This window comes from Camellia sinensis, chromosome 11 (genome assembly GCF_055761805.1).
Source record: "Camellia sinensis isolate YWXY chromosome 11, ASM5576180v1, whole genome shotgun sequence".
Lineage (NCBI taxonomy): Eukaryota > Viridiplantae > Streptophyta > Magnoliopsida > Ericales > Theaceae > Camellia > Camellia sinensis.
Window position 1 is genome coordinate 41548823 of NC_138971.1, and position 16482 is coordinate 41565304.

The 16482-nt window shown below is 41.7% G+C and overlaps 2 protein-coding genes across 2 annotated transcripts; both read right to left on the reverse strand.

Moving 5' to 3' along the window:
• Nucleotides 1-13003: 13003 nt before the first annotated feature.
• LOC145802287 (uncharacterized) lies at nucleotides 13004-14701 on the reverse strand. Its single transcript, XM_082894971.1, has 2 exons — nucleotides 13813-14701; nucleotides 13004-13275 (listed from the first exon to the last, which is right to left on the reverse strand). The coding sequence occupies exons 1-2, from the start codon at nucleotides 14699-14701 to the stop codon at nucleotides 13004-13006; spliced, it is 1161 nt and encodes a 386-aa protein (XP_082751097.1).
• A 997-nt stretch (nucleotides 14702-15698) lies between these two features.
• Nucleotides 15699-16112, reverse strand: LOC145802288 (uncharacterized). Its single transcript, XM_082894972.1, has one exon. The coding sequence runs from the start codon at nucleotides 16110-16112 to the stop codon at nucleotides 15699-15701; it is 414 nt and encodes a 137-aa protein (XP_082751098.1).
• Between the last annotated feature and the right edge of the window lie 370 nt (nucleotides 16113-16482).

Sequence of the window (16482 nt, forward strand, 5' to 3'; positions counted from 1 at the left end):
TTTTGTGCTTAGCTTATAACATATAAAAGTTCTAATTTTAGGTGTTTAAAATAGTTGTTTCAGGTTATTTTGGTGTTTGGGGTTGTTTGACCCCTCTTAGGCCTTGTTTGGCCCCCATTTTGTGCTATTTTGGTGAGCTTCGGGACCACCTTGTTTGGGCCTCCTCACCACTAAAATCCAGAGGGATTTCAGTGGTGGGGATGGTGCTTTGAGGTCCTAAGAAGGAGAGGGCCATCCCCTCTCCTTGTTGTCTTCAAAAGTTGTCATTTTAGCCTCTTGTGTGAGCACCATTGTTGAGTTCATGTTGGCCATGTCTAAGCTAGTATTTGTGCTTATTTTGTCATGATATAGTACTATTTTAAGTTGGTTTAGACACACCATGCTTGCCTTGCATACTTGTCTTGTAATGCCACTGTTTGCCTTAACATGTACTTAGCATCTAGACCACTATGCTTATTTGTTTTGGCTTAGCTTCGTAAAGCTTTTATGCACATTTTGAGGTGCTTGAGGTCCGATTTTGGTCATTTTGGCCATCCATGACATCCTTTGTATAGCCACCTTGCATTTTGGCTTGTTAGTCTTGGTTGTGTGAGTGTTGAGAATGCATTACTCGACTTGTTTCAGTGGTTTGGCACCAGTTATAGCATCATTTCAGTCCTTGTGGCATGCTTGTATGCTTGCATTTGATGCTCCTTTAATGCTTTAAAAGGTTGGTGTTTCATGCTCCATGTTTGGACCCTTTTGCACGCCTTTAGATTTGGGCCATTTAGATACCATCTAGGTGTGCCTTTGACCTTGTTTTGGTCTGCCTTGGGGTGGTTTTGAGTCCCCATGGCCCTTTGGGACTTGCTTCATATAGCCATGGTTTAAGCACCTTGGCTTGCCTTGAGTTTTGGAGTTAGTTGCATGCCATGTTTGTCTTGTTTAGTTGGTTTGGCACCATCCTTAACATGATATTCAGAGCTTAGTATGCTTGCCATATGTCCATGCCTGTCCCTTTTGAGTGTGCTTAAAAGTTGCTTCTTGATGCTTAAGTCTTGAACCATGTATCTATGCATGCTTGTATGTACATTTGCCTTCATGTGCTTAGCATATTGGCCACTGTTTTGGACCTAGTAGAGAGTTGTCCATCTTAGTGTAAGTCCCTCATTTGCATGTTGTTGCATGCTCACCTTGTATGTTGTTGCAGGCTTGGCCTATCGCATGTGTTGCATGCTTGAATCACATTGCATTTAGCATGTTTTCTTCCTTTTGTCTTGGCTGCTTAACATGTTACGTGTCTTGCATGTCTGCATGTTCGCATTGCAAATTGCATACTTGTTAGCTTGCATATGTTGTTACATGCCTTGCATGTTTGTTTGTTTAGGTTGTTTGCTTAGTACACATTACTTGCCCTCATGCTCATATTGCATACTTAGCTCACATGCTTAGGTTGCATGTGGCATGCATGCCTTGCCTCTTGATCAAGTGATAGAGGTTGGGCCATATGTGTTTATTTGTGTGCATTGCATTTGACATTAAAACTCACAACTTGGCCTCTTTGGCCATCAAGCATTGAAATGCATGATTGGTGGCCCGAGGGTCGAGGACCATCTTTCTTTGAGTCGTGAACATGATAAGGAGGGTGTTGGTGCAACATTTGCTTGAAACACATTGTCGTGCCATGTCTTGTCCTCTGCTGCTGTCAAAACCAGATTTTGCTGGTATAGATGGCCGACCGACCACATTCAGTGCCGACCGGCCATGCATTGGTGGCCGAGAGCTCAATAGATGGTCGATGACCACTTCCCCATCGCTGGTGATGTTTTTCCCTGGCCGGTGACCTTCCACTGTGATCAGAGAGTGTTCCTTGGGACTTGTCAAGTCTTCAGATGAGGAAAACAGGGAAAACAGAGGCAGCTTGTGCATGGCATAGAATTTCCGAGCGGAGCCGAGCATGCGTGCATTGGGCCCTCTTCCCGAGGCAGCTTTATTGCTTTCCTAGCTTAGTTAATTTGCTTAACTAGTTAAATGGTCTGTAATAATTAGTTAGCTTGTAGGTTAATTAATTTGCATTATTCTTTTGGTCCCTCCGAGCGAGGGCGATTGTGTAATAAGTGTGGGTGTGTGTGTGCATGTCTTCCAACCCCCATCTCTTTCTCCCTTTTACTTACCTGCTTTTGATGGTTAGTACTAGGGCATATTTAATTTAGCATACCTTATACTATGCATGCGTGCATTCATTCATCAGTATTGCATGCACCGGGATCGACGTATCATGCTAACTGCATAATATTTCAAATCTAACTTGAATACGAGTTACTTGTTGCATTCCATATGCCACTCTTAGATTAGCCGAGCCTATCCTAGATTGTATTTTGTATGCGATGCATTAGCCATCTAACATGGACTTAGATCATGCATTTGATTGCTAACATGTTCATTGTTTTGGCATGGAGTACACTGTAAGTGTTTTTATGCTTTAGCATCTCGCATGAGTGTGAATGTTAACATGACGGCATGCTTACCATGTGGCTATGTGCTTATGTGTTATAACTGCCTAAATGCCTGTGGGTGAAGGTTGGATTGCTTGAGTCGGAACAACTCGTTGAAATCTTTATTTTAGCCTACTTGCGAGTAGCAAATTTCAAACCATTTTCCGAACAAACGGATATGCAATGCTTTGTTCCAAATTAGGCGATCTAGTCTATACTTTTGTGTTATGCACATCATATAGTAAGATTAGCTAATTAATCGGAATAAGAACACATAATGTTTTCAAAACTAGATATCATGGTTAGTAGAAGTCGATCTTTGATCGGGCGAGCGGGGGTGCTCATGGCTGACCTTCCCCAATCGTACCCAAGTTCCCGAGCTGAGGCAACTTTGGTGATGACGGACAGGTGGCCTTAGGCGAGCGAGTCAGGGTTTCCTAAATTCCCCCATAAAAAATATTTAGGTGGCGACTCTATATCTGGTAAAACAGTCTATGTTTGGCACTTCTTTACAAAATATTTATTTTCATAAAAATGATTTGTCGGATTTGGACTCTTTGGTTCAGATTTAGAACCGTGACAATTTGAGTCCTGAACTATAGTGAGCCCAAATGAACAGAACGGGATTTCCCTCCCGGGACGTTTGGGGACGTCTACACTGTCGCAAAAAACCTGATTCTAATTTTTTTTTTTTAAGACGGTGTGGTGCCATGTCAAATTTTTTTTTTCTGAAAATTACCTGTATTAAATAAAAAATAACTAAAAAAGAAACCGATAATTACATAATATTATAAAAATTCCAATATATAAATAAAAATTCATCCATAATTAAAATATTTTTCCATTCATAACATCAAATCAGGAAAATTATCTCACTACATAATGTTGCATAATACATACATAATGTTGTTCACAAATCTAAATAACATAAATCAAAAACAAAAGTTTTCGTCATGATTCTTCTGTGGGTTACAAAAACAAAAGTTAGTCGCAATCTTCACACGCCTGCATTCCATAAAAAGCAAACTGCTACTCAGGAAAATATCTAAAAATAAAAAATAAAAATAATTAATGACAATATAATTATGTGTTAATATTTTAATTACAAAAAAAAACATAAAAAATTAACTACTATATAATTACAATGATAGTCGAGTAAATAATTTTGGCCAGACAGAAATCCAACCCTAATTCCCAAACCAGAAACCCAATTGAAGTCTCGTCTTCTCCCACAAGTCTCCCATACCTAGGCCGTCGTGTGTGGCAAGTTTTGTGCTAAACTAAAGTCGTTTGGTGATTTTGGGGTGTCAACACCTTGAATTCAAGTTTCTTAAGGAACTAGTTTGCCTAGACCGAAATCTGGCTCTAACGCCTAAACTGGGAACGCGATTGGAGTCCCGCCTTCTCCCACAAGTCTCGGGCCTAGGTGGTCATGTGTGCCAAGTTTCGTGCTAAACCGACGCCGTTTGGTGATTTTGTAGCGTCAACACCTCGAATTCAAGTTTCTTAAGGTACTAGTTTTCCTAGAGTGATATTCGACTCTAACTCCCAAATTGGGAACCCGATTCAAGCCCCGTCTTCTACCACAAGTCTCTCATGCCTAGCGGTCGTGTGTGCCAAGTTTCAGGCTAATCTGACCCCCTTTGGTGATTTTGGGGCGTCAACACCTCGAATTCAAGTTTCTTAAGGAACTAGTTTGCTTAGAGTGATATCCGACTCTAACTCCAAAATCGGGATGTGGACACCCCATTTTTGACCGCCCTTAAGACTCAGACGTCATCGATTGAGTGCTCGGTGATTGCGTATATTGTGCTCGTTTCGAGGACTTAGAGTTTTGGCTGAGAGCCTTGCCCTCGGGTCTCTGAAATCTTTGTGTTTCGGCTCAGTTTGTGGACCAAGCCTTGTTTTCCTTGCCTGAGGGAGGGAGTGGCCTGGTAGACCATCTTTTTGTGGTCGTGGATCACTTTTTGTGGTTGTGGGCTACTTTTCCCGTTTGGATACTAGTTTCCGATTTTCGGAGCCTTCGGCCGCATGCCTTGTCTCGGGACCGCTTAACGTTCTCCATTTGGCATGGTTTTTGAACCACACCTTGTTTCCTTGGCCTAGAGGGCCATTGTGGTTTGGGAGACCACTTTTGTGGTCGTGAACCACTTTTGGTGCTTGTCAGCTAGTTTTTGAGGCTCCCGGCTGCGCGCTTTGCCTCCCGAACTTTCGTCTTGCATCTGTTTTGGTTTGTTTTTGGTGCAAACCTTGTTTTCTTTGTTTGGAAGGTGGTCTAAGGGTGGGAGACCAGTTTTTTTCCTTGGAGACCACTTTTCTTCCCGCCAGCCTGTTTTTTGATCTAACAACTGGTCTCCTTGGTCTTTGAGCCATCTTTTCTGGTCGACCACCCCACCCCTGGCTTGTTTTCAGTGTGCTGATCATCTCCCACCATGGCAGACCACTTGTTGTCTTGGAAGATCACTTGTGGTGGTCGGCCGACCACTTGAAGTAGCTGGCCGACCACTTGCTTTTTGCCATATTTTTGGAGATATTTTCCTCCAGCTGGAACATCTGGAGGGCACTGAAGCTATCCTCCACACATGTGTATGCAAGGATTTCCTTGGACCTTAGCCTCTCCAAGAAGCTTTGATTTTGGTTCTCTATAAGAGAGAACCATTTCTTCCCTCCTCTAGGTTCAGAAAAAATGTCCTTGAGTGATACATATAGCTTTGTATCTATACTTATTCATTTTGCTCTCGTTTTGCCTTAAAAGTGTAGTTTTGCCTCACTTTGACACACAAACACAAACTCAAACACCATACTCTTGGAGCTGAGGACCGTTGAGGTTGTTTTTGAAGCTTTTGGACTGGTTTTGGTTGGAAAAAGCTGCTGGAGTTTTGGTTTTGAAGAGGGTCTTCAAGGGTGAGTCTTTAACCTTTTAAACCCCAATTCTTGCTTAAGCTTTTGGACCCTTTTGCATGCTGGTTTAGGACTAACTCTTAACTACAAAAATTTCTGTTTTTTGGTCCTTAAGATCTTTGTTTAAGGTCACTTTTGTGTTTGGGGTTGTTTACCCCCTCTTAGGCCTTGTTAGGCATTGTTTGGAGCCATCCATTTAGGCTCTTGTTGTAGCCTTTGCATGACCTTTCTACCACTAAAATCCAGAGGATTTTTAGTGGTGGAAAGGTGATTTTGATGTCCAAAAAAGGAGAGGGTCATCCCCTCTCGTTGTATTTTCAATACTTGCTTCATTAGCCTCATGTGTGAGCATGTTTGTTAAGCTTATGTTGGCCATATCTTAGATTGTATTTGGGGTTATTTCAGCATGCCTCAGATCTTTTTTGACTTGGTTTCGTCATTCCATGCATCCCTTATACACTTGTAGTGTAAATCTTACAAACTAGCTTTGTTTGTCTCATGTTTGAGCATGTCTTTCTAGCTTGTTTTGGGGCCATCTCAGTATGTTTTCGGTGTTGTTTTAACATGTCTTAGATCTGTTTTGGGTTGGCTTAGTTGGGTCTTGCATGCCTTATACACTTGTAGTGTAAATCTCATAAACTAGCTTTGTATGCTTCATGAAGTAGCGTGTCATTCTGGCTTCTTTGATGTCCATTTCAGCATGTTTTTGGTAATGTTTTGCCATGTCATGACTCTGTTTTTGGTTGGTTTGGTTGGCCTTTGCATGCTCCATGAACTTGTAGTGTATTTCCATAAAATAGCCTAACATGCATCATGCTTTAACATGTCATTCTAGCATGCTTTTGGCTTAACTTCATGAAGCTTTTGTCCATGTTTTAACATGCTTTAGCTCTGTTTTTGGTTGTTTTGACCATGCATGCTTTGCTTTGCTTTGTATAGCCATGGTTCAACCTAGCATGTTAGCTTTGTGTGTCAAGTCCACTAGCATGCTTTCCTCGGACTATTTGAATGATTTGGCATCATTTATTATGTGATTTCAGTCCATGTTTCATGGTCATGCACTTGCATTTATCACTCATTCAATGCGTTGAAGGGTTTCCCCATTTATGCCTTAACATGAACCATTGTGTATGCCTTCATGCCTTAGCTTGCGAGCCATCATTTCAATGTGTTTTTGGGGTTATTTTGCCATAATATAACTCTGATTTTTGTTGGTTAAGTCATCCCATGCTTGGTCTTAATAGGTGCAGTGTAATCCACCTTGTATGCATCATGGCTTATGCCCTTTATGCTAGCTTGTTTTGGCTTCCTTCCATGCATGTTTTAGTATCATTTTGACATGTTCTAGGACGGTTTTGGGTTTCCTTTCCCATGTCCTTCATGCTTTGTATAGTTGTAGTGCAATTGGCCTTGCCAGCTTTGTGTTTTGTTGACTCATGCATGCTATCTTTGAGCTATTTAGATGATTTGGCATCATTTAATACTTCATTTCAGAGCATATAGGACTGTCATGTTCCCAATTCTTTCATGCTTTGAATGCCTTTAAGTGTTGTGCATTGTTGTCTTACTTATGGCCTAGCATGTATGCCATCTTGCCTAGGCCTTCGAGACCCTAACTTGGCATGTTTTGGCCCATGTTTAGACCTACTTGAGCTCTGTTTGTGGTTGGTTCGTGCATATTTTCCACGTATTGCATGCCTCCTTTGCAATTTTCTTTATTAGCCTTCACGCTTTAGGACCTTTGCATGCTACACTTGTGTTTGTTTGAATGATTTGGCATCATTTCTTACTTAATTTCAGTGCATTTAGTGTTGTTACACTTCCGAATTTATCACTCCTTGAGCCTTCTTGAGGGTCGTGCTCTTAGGCCTACTTGTATGGCCAATGCATTGTGCATGCATGCTTTGTATTTTGTCCCTTTATTTTGGTGTTATGGCCACTAATTTGGGCATGGCTGAGGCTTATCCACTTTGGCTTAAGTCCATTGTGCATTGCGTACACCATGTAGCTCATAGCATTGAGTATGCCATGTTGTTTGCATGATTAATTTAGCATTGTGTATGCCATGTTTATTGCATTGTGTATACTAATTTCCATTTGCATTGCGTATGCTAGTTGTCATGAGCATTGTCTATTCCATGTAGTTCATAGCATTGTGTATGCTAGTATGTTAATTGCATGTTTGCACACTTGCCCCTTTGCATGCTTGCATGCTTAAGTTGTATCGCATTAAGTTGCATGCTTTAGCATTGTGCATTTTGCATGCCATTAGCCTTGTTAGGTCGTTCATGTTACATTGCATATTTGCATGCTTAGGTCATATTGCATGCTTGCATGCTCGAGTCGTATTGTGCATGTCATGTTTGTGTTGTATTGTGTTTGGAATAGGTGTAAGTCCAAACACGGGAAACGAGGGACGTTCATACTTATAGTGATGAAACGTGCCTTAATTCCCGGTCGCCGACGCTCTTGATCATACACGATAGAGTTCTAGGCTTTATGTGTTTACTTGTGCATTCATTTTCATATTTAATTGTGCAACTTCGCCTCTCGGTCATCACGCATTGAAATGCGCAATTGGTGGCCCGAGGGTCGAGAACCACACTCCCTTGAGTTCACAACATGATAGGGAGGGTGGTTGTGCACACATATCTTGCAAATACATTGTCGTGCCCTTTCTTGCTCTCTGTTGCATCAAACTGGAGTTCAGCAGCAACAACTGGTCGGCCAGCTAGAAAAACTAGCTGGCCGACCACTTTTTCTAGCTTTCTGCATGAAAAGTGGTCGGCAGGAGGCTGGAGAGACCAAAAATGGTCAGCCACCCTCCCACAGATCTCCCAAGGTGAAGTTTCAGCTCTTTGGAGCTTGGTGCAGTGTTCTGAGAACAAATGAAAACAAAGGCGAATTGGGGCATCGCATTGGATTTCTAAACGTGGCGACCGGGCTTGCATGCATTCCTCTCCCTCTGAGGCTCCTGATTTATTGCTTTCCTTAACTGCCATACTTAGATAGCTGGCTTTCGCTTTGTTTTGTACCTTTAATAGTTAATGCGTTTAGCTATTTCTAGTTATTTTGTAATAATTAGTTAACTAGGATTAGTTAATTAATTTCTTGTGTAATAATTAGTTTAATTAGCTTAGATTAGCTAGTTAGCTTCTTATTCGGTCCCTCTTGCGAGAGGGCACATTGTTGTAATAAGCTTGTGTGTGTGTGATGCATGTCTTCCAACCCCCATTTCTTTCTCCCTTTTACTTAACCGCTTATGATGGTTAGTTTTAGGGCATGTTTCGTTTAGCATACCTTATGCTTGCATGCGTGCATCCATTCATCTGTATTGCATGCACCAGGCTCGGCGCATCATACTAACTGCATTGTATTTCAATTCCTGTTTGAATACATGTATCAAGTTGCATTTTCACATGACAATCTAGAATAGCCGAGCCTATTTTAGTTGCATTTTCGCATGTGTTGCATTAGCCATTTCAACATGAACTAGGATCATGCATGATTTCTAACTAGTTCTCTGTTTTAGCTCGGAGTACACTGTAAGTGTTTACGTTTTAGCATACTGCATTTCTGTTAATGTTGCCATGAAAGCATGCTTGCCATGAGGCTAATTGCTTATTTGATATAACTGTCTGAATGCCTGTGAGTGAAGGTTGGATTACTTGAATTGGAACAATTCATTGAAATCCGCATTTTAGACTACTTGCGAGTAGCAAACCTCAAACCATTTTCAAACGAATATGCAATCTTTTGTTCTAAATTAGGCGATCTGGTCTATACTTGTATGCTGTGCGCATCACATAGTAATTCTAGCTAACTAACCGGAATAAGAGCACATGTGTTTTCAAAAACAAAATATCATGTTTAATACAGGCCGATCTTTGATCGGGCGAGCGGGGGTGCTCATTACATGACCTTCCCGTCTCGTACCCAAATTCCTGAGCCGAGGCAACTTTGGTGATGACGGGCACGTGGCCTTAGGCACGAGTAAGGGTTTCCTAAATTCTCCTAAAATAAAATATTTAGGTGGCGACTCTGTATCTGGCAAAGCAGTCCATGTTTGGCACTTCTTTCTTAAAAATCAGTTTTCCAAAACGATTTACCGGATTTAGACTCTTTGGTGATTTATCGGTCCTACATCGCACATTGTAAGATTAGATTCAGAGCCGTGACATTTGAGTCCGAACTGTGGTAGCTCAGAGAACAAGACGAGATTCGCCGCCCCGAAGCTCAAAGAAGAAGACGAGTCCGAACCATGACATTCGCCGCGGATGTTGGGGAGTTCCCGGGAGCGCATCCACAGTTTCTGGCGACTCTACTGGGGAATTAGAGAACTTGACTCGAACTCATGATATCTTGTTTTGTTTACACTTATGTGTTTCTTTGCATTGCATTTGCATTGGTGCGCCTAGGACACTGTGTTCGCCGTCTGCTATTCCTGATCGGTTAGCCAGAGGCTGGATGCCATAAGGTTGACCGGTTACGGGCTCTGCCACGATGGGAACACAAACCCCGGTTGTTACCGGGGCACCCTTTTTGACCATTCAACGTTGCGCATGTCGGAATTCATAGTGACTATTCCAAACTAGGACAGGTTGCTTACCCGGTTGTTGGTTGTTTGAAACTGCTGTGTGCGTAGTAAAACCCTAGCTCCTGACAAAATAGGACAGGGAAACCCTACCCCAACGTCGGGGTGTTTTGGCTTTCATTTAATTATTACGTGCTTTTAGGAGTGTGTCTCTACAAGAATGCACGTATCAATTTGCAAGTCTGAGTATCAGGCCTGAGGGCATCAGTGTTTGGGGAAATCAGTCTTACCTGAGGATATCAGTTTACAGGCAGAATTCAGTAAAGAGTGCAGTCAATTCAGCTATGCTTATATCTGTTCTGGTAAAATTGGGCTGAGATGCTGCCTGTTTTCTCTTTTGCTAGTGGTAGTCATAGAACTATAGCATCAGAGGGCTCCAATATCCGTCGAGTACACCGGATGTGAGGCCCCGATTCTACACTATTGGTTGTAATCAAGGGAGAGTCACTAATGAGTCCTATGGTCAATAACCAAGTAAGATCCCAGATCGTCGTCGGAGTCAAATTGGCCTCTCTTCTAAGTCCAGCTTTCTTAGGCAGCGCACTGCCCTTTTGACAGATCTTAAAAGGCATTGACACAAGGTCTCCTACGCAACGAAAAGGTTCATACATAGAATATAAATACATAACAATCAGAAATATACTTAATTCAAAAGATTGTTCCATTACATTACATCCCAAAAAAAGAAGTTTAAAACTTCACATGAGTCTTACAAAATAACAAAAGGAAATTTTTAGCCTTCCTAAGATAGCAAAAAGTCTTCGAAGGTTTCTGGCTCGTCGTCTCCCGCTATAAGTTCCGCTTCGTCACCTGGCATGATACGCCGTGAGCTTTGAATGCCCAATAAACACACACACACCCCACCCCCTTTTCTCAGTCCAATACACAATCATAATTATAACATCAAGTAGTAAAGCATGATACTCAAACAAACAAATAAATGGTTAAGTTAGGTGTTAGCAAACTAGAAATCCCCCAAAGAGATTCCGTCCTCCCAACCACAAGAATCGGACACGGATTATTCGGTATGCCCCCTTTTGTGCTGCTTTGTTGCAGAACTAACCACGGATGCCTACCAATGGTTATGCACCGCGTTGCGCCAACCGCAGGACCTCAAAAGAGACGGTAAAATGGGGCCTTACCCGAATCCCTCCTCGCACCAAACCACCTAGGGTCTAAATACAACCGCTCCGTTCAACGGTTCCGGAAACCACTTGCGCAAGACTTTAACTTTCAAATAGGGAATGCATCCCGACAATCCATATATCACATATTCTCATCTTTTCATTACTCAAATGCTCGAAAACCCAATACCCTCCCCATTAGGTTTCCTGTTAAGTTGAATGTTTTACATCAAGGTTAGACATCTTAACAATATAATAATATCCACGCAAGCATGCCTCAATAAGATGAAAAAGATGAAGAACATAACATAACACATACAATATCATGCCAAGAGATGATCATAAGCTAATAAACATTTTCATGAATATAAGGGCATAAAACATCCATTCATAACAAAATTTCCCGATTTAATTCACATAAAGATTAAAAAGAAAGGACTATTTTAGATCTTTCACCGGACACGGCCTTCCTATGGTTTGTAGAGAATTTGATCTATTTTCTAGAACATTTTTGGGAAATGGGATTGCTTTTCAAGATTTTAAGTTATTTAGAAAACTTTCCAGCGCTGTCCAGATTCTGTCCAAATCCGTTGACCGTTACGAAAATTTGATTTTCTTGCAAACCGCCTAATGTTTTTCGATGAAACCAATTCTAGTTAAAAACTGACACCTTAAGGACGGTTTTGACATAAAATAGAGGTCCAGAATAATTTTATACATTTTTCTAGAATTTCTGGAAGTGGGCTGCAAAAACAGATTCTAAGGTACCATGCCCAAAACAAGAAGTTTTATGATAAAAGGGTTCCACCAAGGGAAAGTTTTCATTTCTTTTGTGAAGAAAACATGCTAACTAACATATATTTAACTCAGAAAATTTTCTTGAAAGAGTGTCCTTGGAAAGTTGAGAGATTGGTATAAAAAAAGATAGTTTTGAAAACATTATTGAAAAAATACAAGAGAGATGGAGTCAATACTCAACCCTTAGCATTTTTAACAAAAGAACTCATTAATAACAGATCTGAAAACATTATTTAGAACCCTTAGAAACATGTATTGAAAAAAGGAAAATGAAAGAGAAGGTTATGTTTGTGGCTTACCTACTAAGCTTTGCACAAGAAGGCTTTCTTCTTCCTCCCTCTTCTTCTCTAGACTTCTCTCTCTTTCTCTCCTCCCTCTCTCTAGGTGAAAGTGTATGTGAGTGTGTTATTTGTTCTTGCCAAGCTAGGGGTGTGTTGGTATATATAGACAATTTTTGATGTAAAATGTCCTAAAAGCCCATTAGTTGGAAATGGATGGAAAGTTTAGGATTTGTTTGAAGCTTAAAAGAATAGAAGTGATTTTTTTTTTGGGGGGGGGCGCTTACTCGAGGATTAGGCAACATTTGGTTGTAATGAAACTAGTTTTGGAATTAGCATCCTAGGTCCAGGGTATTAGGTTGTGTTTTTCTAGAATTTCATAATCATAAATCTTGAAAATTGGCTCCTCTCTTCTCCCTACGGTAGCCGGCCTTGGGGAAGTGTAATGGGGTTATTATTGTATCAATTCTAGGCTCTAGGACACACTCCTCAAGGTGTATACATACATATATATATTACATGATTGATGGTACTTCAAAGTACAAGGTACTAGTTTTTGGGTAAGTTTTGAATTTAAAAAAAAAAGTGAGGGCTTGGAGTTAAATACATATAACTTATGTAGAATTAAATTAGGTTAGGGAACCTAATCCAGCTAGGGTAATTCCTGTTTTTATAAAATAAAAATAGTAATGCTAACCGACAAGATTCGAATTAATTCAAGTAACTAAGAGGCGTTAAGAAAATAATTCAATCAGTAGGGCTTTTGAAGTGAATACATATTTCAGGGGCTTCACAACCTATCCCCCTTAAAACAATTTCGTCCTCGAAATTCAACTACATACTGCCTTCGAAAAGCTCGTGGTAGTTTGCCTTCACCCAATCCTGGCGTTCCCAAGTAGATTCCTCAATTCCCCGATGACGCCATAGCACTTTCACCAAGTGAATCGTCTTGCCTCTAAGGTTCTTTTCTCGACGATCCTGTATTGCTACCGGTCCTTCTTTAAACAAACCATCTTTGTCAAGAATGATCTTTTCCCATTTGAGGACATGTGTCGGGTCAGCGATGTATTTTCTCAACATGGATACATGGAAGACGTTGTGTATCCCTACAAACTGCAAGGGTAGAGCTAGTCTATATGCTACATCGCCCACTCTTTCCAATACCTCAAAAGGCCCAATATATCATGGTGACAGCTTCTCCTTTCCCCCAAAACGTACGACTCCATGCCTTGATTGCACCTTTAGGAACACGTGGCTGCCTGCTCCAAACATCAATGGTCTTCTCCTCCTGTTTGCATAATTCTTTTGACGGTCCTGAGTAGTCTTTAACCGTTGTCAGATCAATTTGACCTTCTCAGTAGTTTCTAGAACAAGTTCGGGTCCTACCAGATTTGCGTCACCCACTTATGTCCAACAAATCAGCGATCTACAAGGTCGTCCATATAATGCTTCAAAGGGTGCCATACCGATGCTAGCTTGAAAGCTGTTGTTGTAGGCGAATTCAATTAGGGGTAGGTGTCGCTCCCAACTTCCTTGAAAATCCATTGCGAAAGCCCTCAACATATCTTCGAGTGTCTGGATGGTGCGCTCAGATTGTCCATCTATCTGCGGGTGAAAGGCAATGCTAAAACATAACTCAGTACTAAGATCTTCTTGTAGGCTCCCCCAAAATCGAGAGGTGAATCGTGGATCACGATCTGACACAATAGATACCGAAATTCCATGTAGTCGAATGATCTCCCCAATGGAGAGTTTGCACATAGACTCTAAAGTGTCGGTCATCTTATAGGGTAAGAAATGTGCTGACTTGGTGAGACGATCTACTATTACCCATATAGCATCACACCCTCTAGGTGACTTAGGCAACCCTGTCATAAAATCAATCGTCACGTACTCCCATTTCCATTCGGATATAGGTAGAGGTTGCAACATTCCCCCTGGTTTCTGATGTTTCGCCTTCACTTGTTGGGATGTCAGACATTTTGCTACAAATTTAGCCACTTCCTTCTTCATCCCATTCCACCAATATTGCCTCTTCAAATCTTGGTACATTTTAGTCTCTCCTGGATGTACCGCAAATGCAGAATGGTGACATTCCTTCAATACCTTTTCTCTAAGTAACTCGTTACCTGGTACAAACAATCTACCTTGGTATCTTAAACTCCCATCAGGGTGAATTACCCAATCGGGCATGGGCTCTCTTGATTCCAGACGTCCCTTGATGTAGGCTACCTTTTGATCGTGTTTCTGGGCCTCCATGACCTCATTCATCAACTTAGGCATCACCTTCTGTGGACTAAGATATGCTTTTGTATCTCGAGATTCCACTTGGATCCTGAACTCGTTGAGTGTCTTAACCATATCCCATTCCTTGACAGAGATCTTAGCCATCATCCCTCTGCTCTTACGACTTAGAGCATCTGCTACTACATTGGCTTTTACCAGGGTGATATGAGAGAGTGAACTGGAAATCCTCAAGATACTCCATCCATCGTCTCTTGTGATCTGTGAAACCCTCAAATTGTTCCCCATACAGGTAATGTCGCCATTGCTTTAGGGTAAAAACTACGGCTGCTAACTCCAAGTCATGTGTGGGGTAGTTGCGCTCATGAGGTTTCAACTGCCTGGACCCATATGCGACTACCTTTCCATTTTGCATGAGCACGCAACCTAACCCTTCTTTAGACACATCGCAATACACAGTGTACCCCTCTTCTCGTTCTGGGATGATCAAAATTGGCGCACTAGTTAACCTCTTCTTTAGCTCTTGGAAGGATTTTTCACAAGCTTCGTCCCACTCATACTTTACTCCCTTTTGCGTCAAACGAGTCATTGGTTTAGCTAGTTCGGAGAAATCTTGGATGAACCTCCGGTAATAACCGGCCAATCCTAAGAAGCTGCGGATTTTTGAAACGGTTTTTGGTTGTCTCCAATCTAATACTGCCTCCACCTTGGTTGGATCCACCGCAATCCCATTCTCTAATGACATGTGCCCTAAGAATTTCACTTCAGTCAACCAGAACTCACATTTACTCGTTTTGGCATATAACCGGTTATCCCTAAGAACTTGAAGAATGGTCCTTAAAAGTTGCTCATGCTCTTCTTCGGACCTTGAGTTTACCAAGATGTCATCAATGAACACTACTACAAACTGGTCAAGGTATGGTCTAAAGATCTTATTCATTAGGCTCATGAATACTTCCGGTGCATTGGTTAGTCCGAAGGGCATTACTACAAACTCATAGTAGCCACATCTAGTACGAAAGGCAGTCTTTGGTATATCCTCCTCCTTGACTCATAGTTGATGGTAACCTGACCTGAGATCGATCTTTGAATAGCACCTTGAGCCTCTAAGTTGGTCAAAAAGGTCATCAATCCTTGGGAGTGGGTGTCGGTTCTTAATTGTGACTCGATTGAGTTGACGATAATCGATACATAGCCTCAACGATCCATCCTTCTTTTTAGCAAACAACACAGGTGCTCCCCATGGCGAAGTACTTGGCCTAATGAATCCTCTCTCAAGCAATTCCTATAGTTGTGTCTTTAATTCTCGTAGCTCTGCTGGTGCCATGCGATATGAGGCCATGGATATTGGGGTACTTCCAAGTTGTAGCTCGATGCTAAAGTCTACTTCCCGGGTTGGTGGCAATCCTGGTAATTCCGTAGGAAATACATCTGCATACTCGCATACTACGCGCGGAAGTTCTATTTCTCCTTGGTCCTCCTCATTTAGACTCAGACTTGCTATCCTACCCGCAAGTTGATCGTGCCACTGCATCCGATGTTTTGTTGAAGCCATGGGGTCTTGTCTATCCCCCTTAAATTGGAAGCGTGTTCCATCTTGCGTGTGAGCTACCACCTTCTTCTGATGACAGTCGATCATCGCTCGGTGGGCTGACAACCAGTCCATGCCCAAGATGATATCGAAGTCTGACATTTCCATGATACGAAGGTCGCAAGTTAAGCGTAGGTTCGACATCCCTATCTTGCAGTCTTTACAGATCGATCCTACTCGAACGCATCCTCCCATAGGTGACATTAAACTTAAGGCAGTTTCTAAAGGTTCGTATACAAGTTCTAATGACTTAGCACAAGCAGAGGATATAAAAGATTGTGATGCACCGGTATCAAATAAAACATGCACCCAAGAATTGTGTAGTACTAAAGTATCCTCAATTACAAACGGGTCCGCTTCTTCCTCTTGCCGGGCAAAGATTCTACCGGTTGCCTTCTGGTTGCCACTGTTCTTGGCGTTCTGAGTTCCTCCACTCCTCTGGTGCTGCTGCCTGGTAGATCCTGTCTTATTTGTCCAA